The sequence below is a fragment of the Gallinula chloropus genome, assembly GCF_964237585.1.
Source record: "Gallinula chloropus genome assembly, chromosome: 9".
Taxonomy (NCBI): Eukaryota; Metazoa; Chordata; class Aves; order Gruiformes; family Rallidae; genus Gallinula; species Gallinula chloropus.
Window position 1 is genome coordinate 13,325,295 of NC_140094.1, and position 21,156 is coordinate 13,346,450.

General features: G+C 46.9%; 1 protein-coding gene across 1 annotated transcript in view; it reads left to right on the plus strand.

Moving 5' to 3' along the window:
* The window catches only part of SLCO3A1 (solute carrier organic anion transporter family member 3A1), a 139,605-nt gene that overhangs the window by 94,660 nt on the left and 23,789 nt on the right, over positions 1–21,156 (plus strand). Inside the window, exons 3-4 of the mRNA XM_084267883.1 lie at positions 16,437–16,535; positions 19,491–19,754. Of these exons, the coding sequence (XP_084124009.1) occupies positions 16,437–16,535; positions 19,491–19,754 (363 nt within the window). The remainder of the gene's footprint in view (positions 1–16,436; positions 16,536–19,490; positions 19,755–21,156) is intronic.

Here is a 21,156-nt window from a genome sequence, read left to right on the forward strand (position 1 = left end):
ATTGTGTCCCCTGTGGGCTGCGGGCTCGGTGGCACGTGGCAGAGCATCGCATTAATTTTTATCAAGATCCTGTGGTAACTTTATTGAGGGCTGCTCCGAGGGAAGCTGCAAACCAGCCCTAGCAGCCTGCAGCTGAGGATGCTGTGGAAAGCCTGGCTGGAGAGCTCTGAAAGGCTTGGAAGGAATGCAGGAGGTGTCAGGGGGCTCTGCAGCCTGGGTGATATATACTCATTAACAAGTCTACAAAGAAATCTGCCATTGGAGTGCTCCTAAATCGGGATAAATGGGGTTTTTGCTGTGTTTTAGCTCCTGTATAGGACATCAGCAATGTTGTTGTGTTTCCTTTAAAATTTGGTACCTGCAGAGAGAGGTAATTCACGTTGAGTGTAATTGTGATTACTCACTTCAAGACTGCTGCTTTGTGACCGTGCCAGGCGCCGGTGTCCTTTGTACCTGTGATGTGTGCCAAGCCCTTGACTCGTTTCTGTGCTTGGTGACTGAAGATAAAATTAAGACTTGATGATTATTAAAAGGAGATGTAACAGTTCAATGGGTGACTGAACAAACCATGAGAAGGGATCCATCAGAGCAGAATGTAATATATTTAATGAGAAATCTGAGCATTTCTTGAAAGAAATTCTAGAGAAAGAAGTAGGATTAGGAACCTGGTTCCCTAAAACTCTAGGTGTATCTTTGTTCACATCCCTTATCCTCTTGGTGCCTCAATCCTGTGTCTTCTCTGGTTTAGTGAAGAAAATACCTGAAGTGTGGCATACCCAGTAAAAGAAACATCTTGCTTCCCTCCAGCAAGAGAGAGTGTGAGTCTTCCTCATGCAAGGCTTGACCCCAGCTCTGTCAGGAACCATTATTTCTTTTTTTGGGAACTAGGAGATGGCAAAAATTAGAGGGTAAAAATTGGAGGATGGAGGAAATAAGAGGCTTTCTTTGGACTGAAAGACTGGTTCTTCTGCCAGTGCAACCTTGCTACATCTTACTAACCCACAGCTGAACTTCTGTGCTTTGAGATCTCTTTGTGATACCACATAATAAGCACCTACAATGCCTATAAATACAGACAACATCTGTGGCCAGGCTGTTGTTACTTGACCTTTGGAGCTAGCACAGAGCTATTTCTGCTGTCCATGACCACATGTTTATGGCAGTCTTAAGAATTTAGTATGTTTAGGGCCTCTACTGTCTGTCAGATACAAGTGAGTCCACGAAGCCAGTGTTTGTTAGAGAGGAGGCAGTTGAAAGGCACCCCTACACCCGCAGAACCCAGCACTTTCAAGCCTGTCTCATGCTCTGGAGCCAGCTAGGAAAGAAGAAGAAAATGCAAGCCTGATATTTGTAAGGTGAAAAAGAGCCCAGATTCCTGCAAGAAGTTTCCTTTCCATTTTTGGCTATCAGGTTTGCACATACCACATCAGAGCTGCTCGGTTCCAGCTGATGTAGGAACAGTGGGGACAAGGCTGGCACAGTCCGAATGTTCCGAAAAGCGAGTAATCATGGAACAAAATCTCTACTGTCTCAGACACTTCGAATTTCAGTCTTCATAGCTTATGGTACTTCCCTGTCGTCCTTCAAGCCTCCCTCTCCCTGAAGCCAGACTGGTAACATAAGCAGAAAGGGTGGCTGTTGCAATGGGTTTCAACGGCACATTCATACCTAATCAGGGCAGGTGGTTACAGAGGGGCCTGTTGGTCATCGTTTGAGCTCTGGCAGAAAGCCTGCCTTGGAAAATGTAATTACCATCTAAAAGAATACGCCAGGCTCTGCCAAAAATAATAAGGGTAGATCATCATCATCCAGAGCTGCACCAGCTGAAACATGTGGCAGTGCACACGAGCCAGCCGAGCGAGATCCTGCTCAGCGCTGGCGGCAGCTCCGCTTCCTCCCAGGTGTTGGGTTTCCATGGAATGGCCCTTTGTTCCTCTGGAGAGGAATGTGGCAACTTTTGAAAGTTTCCACCACGGAGTATTTTGAGAGCGAAGTGGCTGAGAGATCAGTGTTTTTATTACCTCCCCGTGGGTTTTGGGGTTTGGGCTCTATATCATACAATACGAAAATTTAGTGCATAAAAGCCACAATGGTTTTTCAAGCCCAAAAATAATAGTGTGTTCCATTTTGACAGTATGAGAAGGGGAATTTTGAGCATCCTGTCCTTTTTTTTCCTCCTGCCAAAAATGAAAACAAGGATAAGAAGCCACAGTCTCATAAAGCCTCCTGACTTCATCCCCAGTATTTTTCCAGCAGTGCGCTGGTCAGAAAGCCTTTGATGAACCTATTTCACTTACTGGGACTCTGCAACAAAGATAAGCCTTCTGAACTGACAATATAAGAAGCATGTGGCTCTCTTCACTGGTTTGGAAATTGCTGTTTCCAGCCTCCTGCCACGTGCTCTGCAGGATTCCTCCCTACAGCAGTGCTTTCAGCTGGATTATTTGAGAAGTATGGGTATTGGATAGCTTTGTAGGACTGGGCTTGGAAATGCCAGCATGGGCAGTTTGGCTGGCAGGACTTGCAGCATATGGGTGGTAACAGGCTCTATAAACCTCTTAATCCAGCTCAGGTCCAGCCATAATAGTTTGGTTGTCTGAAACTCGTTTCATTTTCTGAGCATCTACTATGAAGTCTTGAGGGGTTAACATCTTCCAGGAGGTGATTGCTGGAAGCAGGGTGATAAACTGTCAGCGAAAAGAGGGAGCCCTCCTGAATTTGTGAATAGAGAACCATTGGAGATGGGCAGGAGCCAGTGCGTGAGGGCACCAGGGTGACTTTTAGGAATACTACTCTGAGACATTTGCAGTTACTTGGTTGAGTGCAACCCCTTCTTTGTTTAATCGCGATGAAGGGATGCTTACAAAGAAAAGCAGCTTAAAGACAAAGGTATGGGAATTTAAGGGGTTTGGATTAAGTTTTTAAAAAATATTTTAAGAAACCAAGAAAAACAACCAAACCTGCACCTCCACCCTCTTGAAAGCATGAACCTCATCCAAAGAGTAGTAATTCCAGAGGTGGACATCTCTGAAGAAAGTAGAAACACGGCATTTATCAGTAAGCTGTTACTCCCAGGAGTGACAGTGCAGAGCCACATCAGCTCCTGAAAGGATGCTGAGCACCTGGGAAGAAAAGTCGTAAGGGAACAATTTTGGAGGCTGTGTTTCAGTAATGAGACTATTGTGCACCTTCCTATGTTCATCTTACTTGCCCCACTAAAGTTGCTTTCCCTGGGCAAAGGCTACTTCCCACCAAACACGCCTAACTGGTCCATTCTGATGTGTTTGGTTTTAAATGGGATATTCAGGTGCTTTTCATTCACTTCCCAACATAAAAGGCGATCCCACATCTACTGCGGGAGAGAACTGCTGCTTTCTCCAGAGCCTCCATCCTATCCCTCTCCTGGAGGGCTGGAAAAGGACTGTGTTTTCATCTTTCAGCTGTGGTTGTGGATGCTTAATTAAGGGAGACAAGCCCATAATGATAGCAGCAGCTGTTCTCTCCCCTGGGGAGAAAGAGACTCTTCAGGGACAGGGTCCTCCTTGGCACAAAGGAAAATATTTTTATGAAAGCAGCACTGGAGAGGCTGGCAGCTCCCCACAGCTTCCAGCTTCATAAGAAACCTCAGCAAAATGTCCACGTGCTCTGTAGTTTTGGAAAGTGGAGGTAAGGCTGGACTCTAGGGATGAAATGCCGAATAACAGATTCTATGAGGAATTGTAGTCCTCTGGGTCCAGCCTCCAGGGTTTGGGCTTATAATGTAACTGACTGCTAGAAATTATGTTGGAGGTAATCTTAGACTGGGGGATTATCCTGCATCCAGCCAGCCTCCCCATCCCCCAGACCAGACTAGCATCTGGTATCCCTTGGACTTCACCACATGGGGTGAGTCAGGGAGTATTTGGAGAGAGTCGTGTGGCTCGGCCACCCCCACTGCCTGTTCTGAAATGCTCTTTGGGAGCCTCATGCTGCCCTACCCATATATAGTGCATATTAAGACTTCCCAATTTTCTCTCACTGAGAAATTTGCATCGAGCTGTTGAGGAGCATGATTGCTATGAAGCAAAGCACCTCTGGAGCCACAACCCACGTGGCCCACAGCGATGGTCTGGAGACACCCCAGCATACTCTTGCCACCATCCCAGTGAAGCAGGTGGAACTGTAACCAGTGCATGCCCAAGTGCTGAGCATCCCCAGCAGTGCAGGACCTCAAAGGGAGGAGGTAGGTGGGAAGAGGAGCAAAGATCCCAACACAAAGCCGTGGCTACTCACTAATAAACCTCTGGCAGGCCCCAGACTAGCACCCTAAACTGGCTGGCTATCCTCCCTAAGAAGCAAGCAGTGTATTTGAGCCAAAACCAGTTAAGGTCATTGCAGGAGTTCTGTAAGCTTCACTGTGATTTGGGTCGCTGCAAAAAATTACTGCTGTCAGCAGTCTAATGGCATTTACAATACAGGGAGGCAGAACAACAGAAGTTTTGGATTTAATTTCCTTTCCTTCCTGACGGCTCAGCACTAGATTAAGCCTTTTCTGCAGAGGAAAGCACAGCACTTTCCTAAATGGTTGGTACAGATCATCAGCACTGGTACAGACTTAATGAGGGTTGGGTTCCCAGCAACTTGCCTCATGTCATCGGTGATTCCCAGGCTTCCTTATGCTTTGGGAATTTAGGATGGACCTGACCAGTGCTAGTTGTCTGCAAGTCATCCTCCACTATGCAGCATAGTCTCTACCTGAGCAGCAGCCGGGCAAAGGGAGATTTGAAGAGATGTCACAAAAGGTATGAAAACTGCTCTTGATAAAATTGAGAGTTTTGGCAATGGCTTTTGAGACGGGAAGGGGTTGTCCAGATGGTTCTTGGGGAAAATGGTTTTTTATAAGCATATATGTTCCCAGGGAGCCTTTGGCTGAGCTAGCAGTCCTGGACCAGGGGTGACAGGGACTACTGCTTGGCAACAGGAGGTTTTCCTTGGCCCATAAATGCCTCAGCAGCAGAAATACAAACTTTCCACCAAAGTTTCAGAGAGTGTGGAACAGCCTAATCAGCTGGGAGGAGAGGGGGATTTGGGGAGCTGCAGGCTACTGGTATATCCAGCATCATACCAGGCTGAATGAATCCATGTCCTCTGACCTTGCAACGTGCCTTCTCTGGCTGATGCTTGAGGGTAGGCTTTGAAATCCCAGGTATTGTCAGTGCAAGGAAGAAATGGCAAACTCTAAATTAGAGGAATTAAAAGTACTGGAAATATATCAGTGGTCCTCTGCTGCTGTCAGGCAAGAGATGGGAAGGAGGAGTATGGAGTTTTGCAGGGAAAAACCATTCGAACGGCCAGGCTGGCGTGGAGAAGGTCCAACAAGGAGGAAACAGAGCTGAACTTTTCTTCCTGACTGCATCATTGCTCAGAAAAGCAGCAAGCTGTCTGTATTGACATAAAATGTCAGGTAGATGTGGGACTCGCTGTTTTCTTGTCTAGGATATGTGGGATGGGGAAGGGATACCCCCCAAGACTGAGGTTAAAGTGAGAGGGAGGCAGCCTTGGCAGCTTTACCCTCAAACGAATGTGTTACGTCTGTGCTGAAATCAGTGCACAGCTTTTTAAAAAATAAATAATATATAAAAACAGGAAGGTGGTGTTGCACCAACCTCCAAACTGCCAAAATGCCAGAATTTCTATTTTTCAGGCTCTGAGATGCGGCCCATATGTGTGAGTATCTCATTGTACTCTCGCTCGTATGATCTGTTGGGTTTGGGGTTTTTTTTGACTAGCGTATTCTGGTGTGTGAGGAGGATGAGAGGTGTTGGAGGCAAAAATGGGGAAGAGCCTCAGAAGGGACTCCTGTCCCCATTTAACAAATGCCAGTTGTGCTCACAGGTGGGGTAGACAGCTTGGCCAAGCAGGGTGAGAGGGATGGGGGGGAAGGACATTGTGCAGTTGCCTAACATGTCCCTGTGCTCTTATGTAGGGACAAAACCCCCCAGCCTTAAATGAGAAATCAGTTGGCAAACTCAGAGGAGAATTACAGTCCTGAAGAGAGGGAAAAGTGCCCTGGAAGTGCATTTCCATCCTAACCTGCTCTTGGCACAAATCCTGGGAAATAACACAGGGAAATCTGGCTTCTTTTAGCTAAAGCAGCACCGCAGGTTTGGTAAAACAGGTGTTTGTGTTTAATGGCTGGGAGGAGATGAACACAGCTCCAAGGCACACGGATTAAACCCTTCTAAAAAGTGTGCTTGGCATTTGAGCGTGCCTATTTATTTATTTATTTATTTTCCTCTCAGAGTCTCTTCGGTAGCTGCTTCCTGGGGTAATTAGCACAGAGAAAATTTGCTTGAAAGGTGGTAATCGCTAGTTCAAGCCCACAGCCATGTCTGGCGTGTTTGCAACGTATGGATGAGGTGTGGAATCCATGTCTCATGGGCTCGTGCGTCAGGGTGTATATAGCCTGCCCTGGATTTGCACGCTATAGTTAGGTACGTTCTTACACTTGCTTCTTAATCTGAGCTGCTGCTTCTGATGTGATAACAAGCAAAATTTCAGGGGCAGGAATGTGAGCCAGCAGGGTAGGTAGAGCAAGTGACTTGTCCTTACATTTCAGGGATGCTGAAGAGGTGCTTAGCATTGGCTTTTTGTGATGCACCTCACCGCACAGGGCACGGGTTTTGGGGTCAGTTTGATGAAGAGCTGGACTTTAAGCTCTTTTTTCAAAAAGTTTGCTCAAACCATTCCTCAGTCTCTAACCTTTTGCAACGCATGTCCGAGCTACCTGTAACTCCTTTGGAGGCAGAGATGTATCTCTTACGACCATTAAGTGTACCTTCAGGGATGCTGAACCACTACAAACATAGGTGTTTTGGCCAAGGGTAATGGAGACAGCATTGTACAGTACAGGGAAACCTATTAAATCACCACACGGCACGTTTGTTTTTCTAGGCAGACTGTCTGACCTGGATGCTTGCATGGACTGATGTGATTCTGCAGGTTGTTTATATGTAGAGTGTATGTAAATATTAGGAGATAGGGTGTCAGAGTGATTGCAGCTTAAGTAGGAAAACACTGCTACAACAATACCACTGCGTTCATAATCCTCCACGAGTGTTCGCTGCTTTAGATAAATATGCAGAGACTGATGGAGATTGCTAGTGGATTAGTGTCTCGTATGACTGGTGCCAGGGATTGATTAGCATAAGCAAATTTCTTCTCTGGCTCTTCATCAGCAAGGAGAGAAATGCAGCAAGCAGTCCCTCTGCTGCTGGGGAGGGTACTGGGATGCTGCTGTGGAAAACTGCAGGAGTGGGGAACAGTTTTCTCCCAGTGCCAGCTGGTGGGAGCAAAATAATCCAAAGACCTTTGTAGTAGGAGCATCCCTGTAGTTTACCTCGTGGAGCTCACAGATTGGTTACTTTAATTTTTATTTTGCTTGCAAATGCAATTTTGAGGCTTGTGGAGCTTTCATCATTGCATGATTTATTTCTCTGCGATCTTGTTGGTGATCCTATTTCAGCTGTGCCCCAAAATCCAATACAAATTGGGTTCTGGGCTGGGGCTTTCCTTGGGTTTTGGGGTCAGTGCGGTTTTTGTTTGGTTTGTGTTGGGTATTTTTTTTTTCTTCCTTGTGTTTTCTTTATTTTGTGCTTACCAGAATTAAGACACAAGCCAGCTAGTGGGTGTATTTTTGAGCTGTTAGAAGCACACTTAGTCATTATAGAAAATTTGGGGCTGGACACTGAGCTTGTGCTCCTAATGCAAAAGTCCAATCGCTTTTTGTTCTGCTTTGCAAACATTAGGTGTGTGCATCAGGATCGCCTGGGACTCTCAGTTGTTGGTATGACACTGATCCTTTCAAATGTAGCCTTGATAGTGCTGGGGACAGGGATTTGCTGATAAAACAAACTTAAGGCTCGGTAATAATTGAAAACACAGGGTAGTCCACCAGGCAAAATACCTGCTTTATAGGAATCAGATTTCATCTCAGAGTCAGCAGATATCTCTGTGGAGAAATCCCGAATTCTGATGGAAATCAATATTTAAAGGGACACTAGGAGTCTGGGGAGAAGAAACCTCTGTGTAACATACGTTCAGGTCCTAGCATCTTCTTTAGGGATTGCTGTCTGAATGCTAAATGCCAGAGCAAAGAACTGTGCTGTGCAAAAATTAAGAAGCCTTTTCCAGCAGGCCACTGCCATGAGCTTCATCTGCAGCTCTGCAAGAGTCTCATTAGAAGTTTGTTACATCTGTGAGAAATAGGATGTCTCAGGACAGCACTGTCAGTTGTTTTTCCAGGTGTTGTATTGCATGCGCAACGGTGGCATCAATGAGAAGAGCTCATAACCAAAATTAAGATGTTTGTTCTAATACATTTTGTGTCCCTGATAGCTGAAGCACTGTATAATACTCACACATCCTGCAACACTTGGCGAGGAGGAACTGGCTTTTGTTAAAAGGGAGAAAAGTTAGGAGGTGCAGCAAACAGTGCTCAGAAAAGTCCTGGCTGAGCAGGGAATTCAGCCGCTCGCTAACCTCAGGAGTGCCAGCACATCCTTCCCACTCTGTGGCATCACTTGAGCACCCCAAAATAGATGTCCCCTCTGAGGAGTCTACTGGGTTTGAGCTCCTGAAGGCTGGAGGCGAAACGAATAAACAACGTGTGCTACTGTACAGATGGCAGAAACACCCAACCTCTTCTCCCCTCCCCACCTCATACCAGTACAGGGCTGGAACCACTTTGATCCCCATCAGAACAAAGACTAAACCTTAAAGCGAATTATCCCAAAGTTGCTTGTCATTAATCAACAGCTGCAGGCGGTTCAAAACATCTGTCAGGATTGTTTGAACATTCCCTGCGCTTCAGTGGTTGCATGGAGGAAGCAAAACAAATCAAAACATGCCATCAGTCCAGCACCACCTATTCCAGTTTCCTCAACTGCGGCAGTGCAGATAGTCAGGAGCGATAAGGGAGCAGGAGGCGGTGATGGACAGCTGGTTGTGTAGCCAAGAAGTCAAGCAGCAGGAAAAAAAAGTGTTTGCATGGTAAATGAGGAAAGCTGGGAAGGAAAGACCAGGGGCTGAGCATTGTTGGCTGGGATCTGCGGGAATATAGGCATCCTTGCTTCGGTGTGGGAACAGGGTGCTCCTGGGCACGCTGTATGCCGAGGAGGATGGGCAGTGCTGGATGACTCCAGCAGGTTTTGCCGCGGGAAGAAGCCATCTGGCTAGCAAACAGCCTCCCCCATCCTTAGTGTGTGGTTTATGAGGTTATGTCAACTGATGGGAATCAGAGAAAGCCCCCTGAAGCGATGGGCTGTGCCCACCGAGTGTGAAGGCAGCAGCCTGTAACCCAAGCCCTTGAGGGACACCCTGCCTTGCATGCAGAATACAGCATCTCCAGCCTGTACCACTGCACCTCTGGTTGCCGTGGGTTGTGCTGGGATGGTGTCTCTTTAAGGGCAGGTCGCAGAGCGCAGGAATTACGGTATCCCAGTAATCCCTTCACATTGGCCTGCCCTGTGTTCCACGCAGCGGGAAATGTGGGACAAGCAGGGTTTTGAGATTATCCCGTGCTCTGCAAAGCCAGTTCCCTTTGTGCTTTTAGAAAGAGCTCGCTCCTCTGGTGGGCAGGGGGCTGAGGGCAACATCCCTGACAGGATGCTGCTCCATGTCCACAGCAGCATCCCAGGGCTGTGGCAAGAGTGTATGTGTGCTCTGCCCTCCACCACAAACTCTGTATGTGTGTTTTGTGGCTGGCACTGAACAGCATGGTTGCTGTTACCCTTATCAGAGATTGCATTTTGCTCCCTGATCCACTACTTCTTGACACTGACAGTGCTAACTTTGCAACGGAGGGACCTTCCCATGTCTTCAAACAGATCAGCTCTTTAACCCAACAAAGCTGTCCCTTGGCGTGATGCAAGGGAGAAGAGGCATTGTTTTGGCCATAGAATCATGGGATGGTCTGGGTTGGAAGGGACCCCAAGGATCACAGAGTTCCAATCCCCTGCCATAGGCACAGCCACCAACCTCCAGGCATGATCTAGACAAGGCCCCATCCAACCTAGCCTTGAACACCTCCAGGGATGGGGCATCCACCACCTCTCTGGGCAGCCTGTTCCAGCCCCTCACCACCTTCCCCTAATATCTAATCTAAACCTTCCCTCCTTTTGCTTCAGTCCATCACCCCTTGTCCTGCCATTGTCTGCTCTTTTAAAAAGTTGGCCATGTGCTTTGCTGGAAGTGAGGTGCTGCCTCCTACACCCTAATTTAATGGAAATGCCAAGACCAGAGCAGCCTGGCTCAAGGGGAACATGAGCCCAGCAGGTATCAGCCACATGTTCTCAGCTAAATAAAATGGGATCCTCTGCTGCACCCGGGTTTGCCCAGGGTTGGTGGTGACCTGGGTTGATGTGGAAATCATATGCAGCATTCTTCAGATGTGCCTGTACAACTGAAGCTTTCAGTGTGATTGCAAGTCCCTGGAGATGATCCTAATAGCGCTTTACAGGGCTTTATTGGCAGAGGGGGTTTTTTGCACTGGGGCTTCATATGTGAACTTTTCCAAAGTACATCACAAACAAATCTCCTTCCTCTCAGCATCAAATAAATCCTCACTTTGGGAGCAGTTGGAGCATGACTTCTCTTGCTATTGCTGGCCCTTGGGGCTGGTAGCAGGGCTGTTTTGACAGGGCAACTTTCAAGAAGAAGTGAGCGGACAGGGACCACTGGGACTGTGATTCAGCTCCACACCCAGCCTCAGTCTGCAGCTGGGAGCACTGGGGAAACATTGATGTTTCTCAGTGTAAGCTCCCATCGTTTTTTTTCTCTCCAGCTCTCTGAAGTGAGTGCTTCTCAATCACATCTCAGCCTGGCACTTGGCAAGGTCAGAAAAGTTGGTAACCCTTGGGCTCAGGGTGAGCTTTCACTGGTGACTGGAGCTCAGGAAGGTGTGCTCAAGCTGTGCTTTAAACCATCTGGCACAAATAGCATTAGCCGTTCAGTCCTGGCAGCGGGATGTGTGTGTGCAGTGGCAAGATGGGTCTGCCATGCTAGATGGATTCTTGGGTACCAAGCTGAGACACTCACCAAATCATATATCTCTGAAAAATCTTGGTTTAGCACCTTTCTGTGTTCTAAGACAGTTCCTTTGAAGCCAGAGGGCTTGTTCTTGAAGTAAGCCTTAACCTGTATACAAGCATCCTGAGGAGTAAGTCAGAAATACATACCCAGCTGTTACACATCACCGTGTAGTCCTACTTTGGGCAAAATAAATGCCAGATGCTGGTAAGGCTGTGTATGGGGACTCGAGAGGAATGTGACGCAGGACAAGTTGACAGCTTAACATGACTTTTTCATTTCCTCATTTCTCCATGTTATAAGGTACTTCTGACATTCCTACTGCTATCCACTAAATCCCCTTACAAAGTGCATTATTTCCTTTATAAAGCAAACCAAAACCCACGCTCCTGGCTGTTGCACTGCAGGGTGTCACATGAAGATCTGCGGCCTGTGGGTAGAAGAGGACAGACTTGGGAAACGCTGTATCAGAAAGGGATTGGGAGGTAGAAATGGGGTATGAGATGGGAAACGTGGGTGGCTTTGGGGAGAGGAAGATGCTGCTTTTTGTCTTCCTGCCTCACCTATCCAGCTCACCTTCACTTGAGGGTTCTTGGCAGGTCTCCAGAATAAATCTCTTTGTGTCCATGAGGCTTTGAAGTGAAGTGACTCAGTGTCCTTTAGCTGCCCATGGTTTTGTTCTCAGCTGGTGACTGTGCTGAAACCCTGGAAAGCTGTACCTGTGATGTCTCCTCACCGCGTGCTGGCAAGGCTGTCAAGCCTTGCCGTGTCTCCCTCAATGTCTTATTTCCAGATAGGAGGGTTTCTGCTGGGAGTTGCTGTCCCCAGTTAATTCATTACAGAGATGGAGTTGATGCTTCACCCTTTACATGCTGCAAACAGCTCAAGTTTGCTCAAGTTTTGGGATCCAGTTGCTGCCACATGTCCAAGGGACAGCTGAAATACTGACATCCTTTATCCCTGTCTTTGCAACTTGGTTCTTGTGCATTTTGCATGACTGACTGAGCATCTCTGTGCCACAGCCTTTCCACAGATACGGTGATACCTGCTGCTGCTCTTTCTTTTGCTTTAATGGAAAAACTGCTTTATCAGTCCTGGGCCTTACTTGTGATAAAATCCCATCACGAAATGTCAGATCTAATACTCCCCTCTGTCCCAATCCTTTCCTCAGCTCCTGGAAAATGTCTGTTAGTTGACAGGACAAAGTAGGATTTGGCAAATTGTTCCATTTGAAAAGATGGGAGGAAAATCTTTCTAATTTCTCAGTCCAGCCTGGCTTGTTTTTTTTTTTTTCTTCCTGCCAGGGAAGCTTGTGAAAGGGACAGAGAAGGAAAGCTGGAAATGGTTAGCTGTTTTCAAAATAAAATATCATTCTGCTTTAAAAAGACCCAAACTGGAACAAAGTATTTCAGTTGTCAAATCATTTGAATTGTCCCAAAGCAGGGTCATTTTGGTAGATTTTTTTTTTCAATTTGCATCTCTTGATTATTTTTAAGAATTACCATCATTTGTTAAGAATTAAATAGATAATGATGAGATTGAAAGTAAAAACACGATCAAGCTGCACAAGGAGAAACCGTGTTCATCCTAGCTTCCAGTGGTCTGTGTAGGGCTAACCAGGCTGGGGATATGCCCCACTCCTTGAAATGTTGGGTGCAGCACAGACCCCATCGAAGAGGCACAGCCAGCCCTGCAGAGTGAGAAGCATCTGTGTCCAGGGCAGTATCCTTGAGGAGATTTATTAAAGTGCTGCTCGGAGTGATAGAAATAAATTTTAAGCTAAGAATGAAAGGCAGGAGGCTGCAGTGTCCTGTACTGATCACCTTTGTTGCCATCAGATCAGCATTCTGCAAGAGACTGATGGAGCCAGGATTAGACCTTTTCATCTGCTTGCCCCTGGTATTAATGCCCTGTGGTTCTATTAAACCAATCTCATGTAAAAGTCAGAGGAAACATAGGAAGAGACCCAAGAAGTGGCGTTAAAGCTAGCCACAAGTTTAGCACATCTTTATCCTTGCAACCCCAGGACTGGGAAAAGGGTTGGGTTTTTTTAAACCTCCTTGTCTGCTAAGCAGCATCTTCATGGTTGCGTGACTGTGTGGATAGTGTGGAAAGTGTTTTCCTAATTATGAGGGCAATGAGAAATTGTTGCAGAGTTACTCGAAAGAGGACGGATGTCTTAAGCTGATTCTAACTTGGTTAATTTCCCCTTGAACTCTTGGTGTTGAACTACAAGGTCTCAATTCTGCATAAATGTTGAACTGCAGGTGCTATCCCCATCACCAAATGGCCTTCTCATGCCCAGGAGCATGCTCTATTGATCCTTAAGCATGGTCCAGCTCTGGACTGTCCATCATAACAGACCATGCCTTGGTGTTGTTTGTTTTTTTTTTCCAAAACCTGCTTGATTTGTGAGATAAAGTGTAAAATACTGTTTACTGCAATAGTCGGAATTTATTGAAGTCTCTATAAAAGATAACAAAGGGGGCATGGGGTGAGCCGGTTGTTTTCTTGATTTTGGGGCGAACTACAGAAAAAGTAAAAACACAATTAACACGAGGGTTTCTTGAGCTAGCCTGGAGGTGAATAACAATTTAATATCTGAGGGTAGGATCTCAGATACCTGGGCTGCTGTTCGGGGATGCTCTATCCCACATTGCCCTCTAGCGAGCACGGTTCGGACAGTAACGCCTTCCAGCTTGCAGCCATCGGGATGCGACATGCGGGGGGTTAATAACTGAGGATGTGGCTTGTTCCTGAAGTGGTGCTTCGCCATGAGGTGCAGATAGAGTGAGGAAGGGCAGCCTTCACCTCTTGCGAGTGCCACTGCGGGTACCAGCGCTGGATGCAGCTGTCTTGATGTTTGCTTTTTGTTTGAGCTGACTGCACCTGGGAGCATCACCCTGCTGGTGCTGGACTGCTGGCCAATAGTCTCTGCTCCCTTCTGCTTTGGAAAAAGGGGGAAATATTCCCGAGTGATTTGGGATAGGGGGGCAAGGGGACTAGGGTGAAGGATGATCTTTTGCAATGTTCTTTGTCCCACCTTTTGCTCCGTGAAAAGTACTTCAGTTGTGTGGCTTTGCCTGTGTATGTACAGTCTGACATCCCTGTGCTTCTGAGATCATCACAGGACAAACTTCTGTCCTTCTTCAAGCCAGCATTGGTACATCCGAAGGTGCTGCCAAGAGGGTTAGAGCTGGTCCTTGTCCTTCTGCCTGTGTAGTTGCATGAGCCCTGTGTCAGTTCCAAACGGTAATTTTGGTGTGTTCCCAGTTATCCTGAGCTGTTGAAATCTTAAAAAAAAAAATAATCATCAACCAGCAATAGGTTTATTATATAAAAAAAATAGAAAATAAATATCTGCTACCTGTGGAGAGCAGTGTGTGGGTGCTCTGAACCAGCTGTCTGCTGGCCACACAGTCCTTTTGCTCACACACACGGGTCTTGTTGGGGCAATGGCACAGGGTTCAGCAGCCTCCTTGGTGCCTATGGGAAGGTCGTCCCACCTTCCCTTGGGGGGTGTCATCCCTATGGATGTTAACCCTCAGGCGACTCTGGAGGAGCAAGTTTCTTTGGGTGCTGGGTACCAGGGTCTGGGCTGAGGATCTGGGACTGGGAAAGAGGAGGAGCTGAGGTCTACCAGGTTTTCTTCATGCCTAGGGTTGGGATGTAAGAGCAAAGCAATGTCCAAGGGCTCCCCGTCCAAACTGTGGGCTCTGTTTGTCGCTGTCCCAGGCACTACTCTAAACAATGTGAGGCCCAGTATGTCCTTACATGCTGGACCGTAATTCTATAGAACATCAGAGTTAACCTTTGGTCATCAAAGATTAGCCTGGCCCTTGATTGCCAACTTGTTCATAGAGTAATACCCACGACCCTCCCTCTGCCAGTTGCTGTCTGTTTAAACTTTTCAACTAAAAACTGAAGTTTTGTAAGAGGTAGTTTTAAAATCTGTGATTTCCAGCATGCAGACAGAGAAAGGGCACAGCCCCCATGGCATGTATGGCAGGTAGGTGGGTGAAGGCAGCACCCTGCCATCAGCGCAGGCCTCCCGGGTGCCTGCAGGACCCACTGCAACGAGACCGTGGTCGTGTTTGGAGAGCTGGGGTGGGCTTCACCGTCACCCAGCTTCGGCCACATGGCACTTGTGGGATGAACGACAAACGCTAATGCCACCTAGTGACCAAAAATAAATGTGACTTGGGGATTTTGCAAAATGCCACATCCTATGATTCTATGTGGGATGTACTGAAGGAAGGGTGAGCAAAGCACCCAGATGCAGATAAGCTCCTTCACAGGATATTTCTGAAGTGCAGTGACACCAAGCCTGCTGCCAGCACAGGCTGAGGATCCTGAAGATCTGTCCCCCTCGCTGGGCACAGGGGTCCATCAGCAGTGCTGTGCCCCAGCCTGAGCAAGAAGGCGCTTCCTCTGCTCTGTGCTGCTTGGACTTGCCTCTGCTTCCTTCAGAAAGCCATTTACAAGGGTCCTTGGGGGCTTCTTGTTGGTTTTCTATCCCAAATGTGAAGGTACCAAATATGTTCCCATTGTCTAATTTACAAATGGCTTTGTGTTATCTTTGCTGCTTCTTTCTCTGGATTATCCCTGTGTCCCCATGCCTTTCTGCCCTGGATAATTGAGAGCTGGCGGTGTGCCGGTAGCATTCCTGTTTCGGGGCCAAAATGGGAGTGAGAATAAATGCTTCTAAATATTGTAGTGAAGCAAATAAGTCATTTACTCATAATAGCTCTTCACCTGGCATTTCACTGGCAATTTCATGCAGGTTTTGCAGGAGGAACAAGCAGTTGTGAGAGGTTGGAAGAGGTGCCATGCACCTTGGGGAATATGTGCCGTGTGGGTATGATGGGGAGAAGGGCTTCACAAATTTGGAAGAGTTCTGCTGCTTCTGTAAAGGGTTTTTATCCAGCAACCTGTGGCAATGCTGTATTTCATAGACGTGCTGGCCCTAAATTCTGAAAATATCCCTGTCTACTAGGAATTTAGCTGGAGATGGCAAAGGTAAAGACTTCCCCATGGGGAGAAGGCAGGTCTGCTTTACCTTGTGCTTTTGAGTAAGACATCTGTCAGAGCAACCAGCCAACCAAAACATAGCATACATCTGCGCTGTCTTCCCAGCTCAATAGAAATCCTTCACCATTATCACAGCTCCATCTACTCTTTTTCCTGAAGAGATATGGAAAAGCAAAAGGTATTTAGGGTGCTCTTTTGCCCGAAGCAGTCAACATGAAAACATATCTCTATCTATTTGGCATCGGAAGGGCAATAGCTTCTTGCAGGAGACAAGCAGAACAATTTGCAATTAATAACCTGAGCCTGGTACTAATTTCCTCTTTTCTCTCTCCTTTTAGGGATCCTGTTTACGATGCTGGTATTTGGACCAGCCTGTGGATTTATCTTGGGCTCCTTCTGTACCAAAATCTATGTGGATGCTGTCTTCATTGACACAAGTAAGGAGAATTGGGTTTGGTTTCAAATCAAATATGCTAATGTTTTATCAACAGGACAAAAATGTGGATGTTCACAAATGGGAAACAGCTCATTCCATCTTGAGTGTCTCTTGCATCACTTTTAAAGGGGTTCTATGGTTGGGTTTCAAAATTTCCAACTCTATCCCCACAGAAAACAGATTCTTAGTAGGCAAAATTTGTTCCCTTCCATGGGCTTTTCTACTGGCCCAACACTTAGAGGACACCTTAAAAACCTACTGTGGCGGAGCACACCAACTAGCCATAGACATAGTCTTTCCAGGGGAGCAGGATCCAAAGCATGGGATGAAATCTGGAGAGCTGCCATCCCCAGGAGCAAGGAAGACTGTCCAAGCTCTCCAATGGAGGCACACCAGGAAACCCCATGCCTGGCACCTCCTGCAAATGACTCTGAACGAGCAGCTGCAGCCCTACAGCAGTTTTGCTTATTCCCAAAAGTAGTGCTAATTATTGCTCACCTTGACTCTGCACTCAGGTTAAAGCAAATTGTTTTCAAATTGTCTTTCTGTTCATTATGGAAAAAAACCTGCTAGTGCAGAGCCTGCACTATGGGCTGTGTGCCGGTAGAGGGCAATGTGTAACAGTTGTTCTCCACTGCTCCCCAAGCCCTTCGGCTGTGGCCTGAAATAAAAACCTGATGCTTCCTTCTTTTTCTCTCAGTTGTTCAGATGTTGTGATTTGGGTTTTTTTACGGTTCTCAGCTCCATCTGATCCCATAGGCTCTTACCCTGCCGTAGGGGTGTTGTCCCCTTTGAAGGTGCATTCCAGTTCTGTGATGCTGCAAACACATCTTCACAGGATGCCTTTGGATGGAGTTGAACCTTGCAGGACTCAGAACGGAGCCATGTGAACGTGGACAAGTGCTGCTGACTTTTCTTGGTCTTGCATGCACATGACAGCTGAAGAAATGTGAACAGCATCGAATGAGCAGGAAAGAAGTATCTTTTCTGAGCCTTTTCACTGCAGCTTGGTCAAACATCCCATGACCCCTTTTCAATCCTCAGCTTTAGTGAAGACATAGCAACGATTCACTTGGTCCTGTATGCAGAGAAGCTCATTTGAACCCTGTTACGTGTTTGACCATTAAGTAGAATTTACTCCAAAATATGAATGTGCAGAAGATGATGTTTCTTTCTCAGTAGGTCAAGGAACTCCTCACTGTAGGATAAGTCTAAAAATGGATTAAAAAATAATTGGATCATTTTGTAGAACTGAAAGCATGAGCATGACACCAAATGTAGTTTGGAAAGCCCCTGAGCCACAAATCACAAAAATAATATCAGGTATATGTTGATTTTATCTTTATGGACTCTCTGGGTATCTTCAGCGGGTTACCTTCAGAGGCAAGATGCTAAAAAGTTAATTTGATGTGATCTGGCCATTTTTAACAGAAGACATTGCTATGTATTTTCAGCCCAAAAAGCCCCAGCCAAGTAAAGAGCCAAGGAGGGAAACGCAGAATGCTGTCGCTGAGAAGCCTGGAGGGGCTGTGGTTCAGCAGGTCACAGGGAGGGTATGGTGCTTTCCAGCTGCAAGTCCAGCTGGCTTTGGCTATGGTCCATGGCTGTCATGTGAAGGCTGGGGCAGGCATGGCCTCCGTCTATTTTTGTACAGGAAAGAGTTTCCACATTGCAGCTGCCTCTGCCTTGCAGCCTGTGGCAGCATGAGGAGATGGAGCTCCAGAGGGTTGAACCCTGTCCTGCTCCCCATTTCAGGCAGGAGATGGGGGATACCAGGACACGTTGCTGTGCCTCCCTCCATACAGAACCTATTTTAGGTAGGGGATATGAAGAAGACCTTGGTTTACATGGCTCTTCATGTGGCTGTGTTCCCAAGAACCTGAAAAGCACTTCAGGCAGGAGGAAATAACAGCAGAAGAATCCAATCCAATCCCTCCAAACCACTATTTTTTCAAACTTTATATATATTTGAGAGCTACGTGTTATTTTCCCTAAGGAGAAAAGAGTTTCCTTCCATCTCTGCTTGAGAGACAACTTGATTGCCTCACTTGAGACAGATCTTTCAGAGTGGCGGTAACCAGGCAGACACCACAATCGGAGCAGCTTGTTATTCCAGCCACACAGACCCCTATCTCCCCCAGGAGTCAGCTCTGGTACTGGGCACCCTCTGCAGCTCACCAAGTGGCTGTGGCAGCAAGGCAGCTGTTAGGAGCAGTTTCTTCTCTCCTGCTGTTTATTTTTATTCGTCCAAACTGATTCCAGAGCAGCTTAGAGCATCTCTGCTCGGTGATGTCCCACAGGATACTCTTGCCTTCTACTTTGCTTTTCTTAATTTTCTGTTTTTTCCACTTTCCTGAGCCTGTTTGATGTAGTGGGCGCGGTTTTGTTCCAATATTTGGGAATGTTTCACCTTCCACACAGTCATGAGTGCCTATAAAGCCCAAATGCCCATCTCTCCTTTGGTGAAAAGGGCTGTGAATTTGAAGAAGGGTGAGCATTGACCACCTGGAAAAGCTAGGATGAAGATGGAATATCATTGTCTCTGCTGCTGCTTCTCCGTGCAGGTCTTTGTGCCAGTAGATGTGTCAGCTCTGTGTGCACATTTGACATGATGAGACTAGTGATGTCCAAAACCTCAGTGCCAGCACAGGGGACGCTGCCTGGTATATCGCAGCTTCCGAGAGCTGGCAGAACCAAAGGCACTGGAAAGAAGCTCTGGTTACAGGGTGTTGCAGAAGTTGGATGTACCATCTAGACAGACAAGGTGATGGCTTCTTTGTCCGAAGGACCTCTTGGATGTGGAGGTCATTATGCACCAGTGTCTGACATGATATGGCTGTGGGATGCATTGTGGGTCCCTACCTGGTTCTGGGAGCCCCCCACTAGCTCACAAAACCCCCAAGAACTATCTTCCCCTGCCCACGCCCAAGCCACTAACATGTGTGTGCCCTTGCAGGTAAGCTGGACATAACCCCAGATGACCCTCGGTGGATCGGTGCATGGTGGGGAGGCTTCCTGCTCTGTGGTGCCTTACTCTTCTTCTCGTCCCTGCCGATGTTCGGGTTCCCGCAGTCCTTGCCCCCACGGCCAGAGCACGCTGGAGAGAGCGAGCAGGCCATGCTTCCCGAGAGGGACTACGAGAGAGCCAAGCCCAGCAACGGGGTCCTGCGGCACGCGCTGGACGGGGAGAGCAGCACAACCTGCTTCCAGCAGCTGCGAGGTGAGACACTGGCTCTTGTCGCGTTTTCTGTGAGGCTCAGTGACAGGTTAACAGCTGGTTGGGTTTATAATTGGTCTCTGATTTGGGTTATCTACCCCAAAAAGAAAAAAATTTAAGAAAAACTCTTGTATCCTGAAATTTCAGTCCCTAGCTTCTAATTATCTCTGGCATTGTCCTCATTTTAAAGACAGACTTTGTTCCACTTGAAAGGTTTGGGATTTTATTATTTTTCTTAAACTACAAAGCTTCAGCAATGCATGGCAGCCCTGTAGAGTCGATAAAAAACCGAAGGGGAACACAGTTACAGTTGCCAGAGCAATTTGTGAACTTCTCTTCAGTCTACTGTCCTGCTCCCTTATGCCTGGAGAGCGAGCCAGCGAGAGCAGATAAAAGAAATTAGGAGCTTCCAGCATCTGCGGTTAGTAGGTTAGTGCAATCCCAAACACAAAGCAATGAGAGCTGGGCACCACCACAGCTCTTAAACCGGGGTAGGGAAGAGGTGGATACCAGCCCAGAATAGCAACAAAGTGGTAGGGCAGAGCATGTCTTCTAGCAGATTAGGATAGAAGACCCCATGTTGCGTCCTGCAGTGATGGAAATGAACCTCATCGTCTAATTAAGATCAGTTAAGGATCCGGTATTTTTGTGGGGGAGTGTGGGCAGGTGTCCTTTCCATAGGCTGCACTGGAAAGTCCTTCATCTGAGATGGTGTTTCTGTAATGCTGGTGGTTGCTTCCAAGTCTCTGTCGCTGTGGCAGAGCAGGTTTCATTACTGCCTAATGCATTCGCTTACTCCCCGTGCTGTCACCTTAATTGGGAATTGAATCAGGTGCCGGTGGGAAGGAAATAGAGGCTTTGGGGAAAGCAAGTGTTTCTTAAATACAAAATTGCCTTGAATAGTTGATGTGGTTGTTCATTAAAGGAAGGTCAAAGATGTGAAATTTTGATGTGATGAGAAAATTCAAAGGATAGGTAAAGGAATAAATTGTTTGAAAATTTGTCAGTAAAATTGATTTCTTCATCCTTTTGTCCTTGTTGCAAGGATTTTCTTAGGTGGGAGGAATGGGCTTTTCCCATGGTATGTCCATCTAGATAATTCTGTGACTTTTGTTATGGACTCATCAGAGCATCTGCCCCTAACCACTGAGATTTTAGAATGGGTGCTTTACAGTTTTGCAGGTTTCAGTGCAGAGAAGTTAAAGGATGTGACGTGCCCCTGCTGCACAGAGGAGCAGCACTTCTGTCTGAGGATGGTGATGAGCAAGCCAAGATTCTTGCCCACAGGGATGCCATGGGCTGCTTGCTAGAGCTTCTATTGCTCATTGAAGGGGAGAAATTGAACTGCCACATCTATAGGCTTCAAAATACTGATTACATTAGGAGGCACCACAGTCTTCCATGT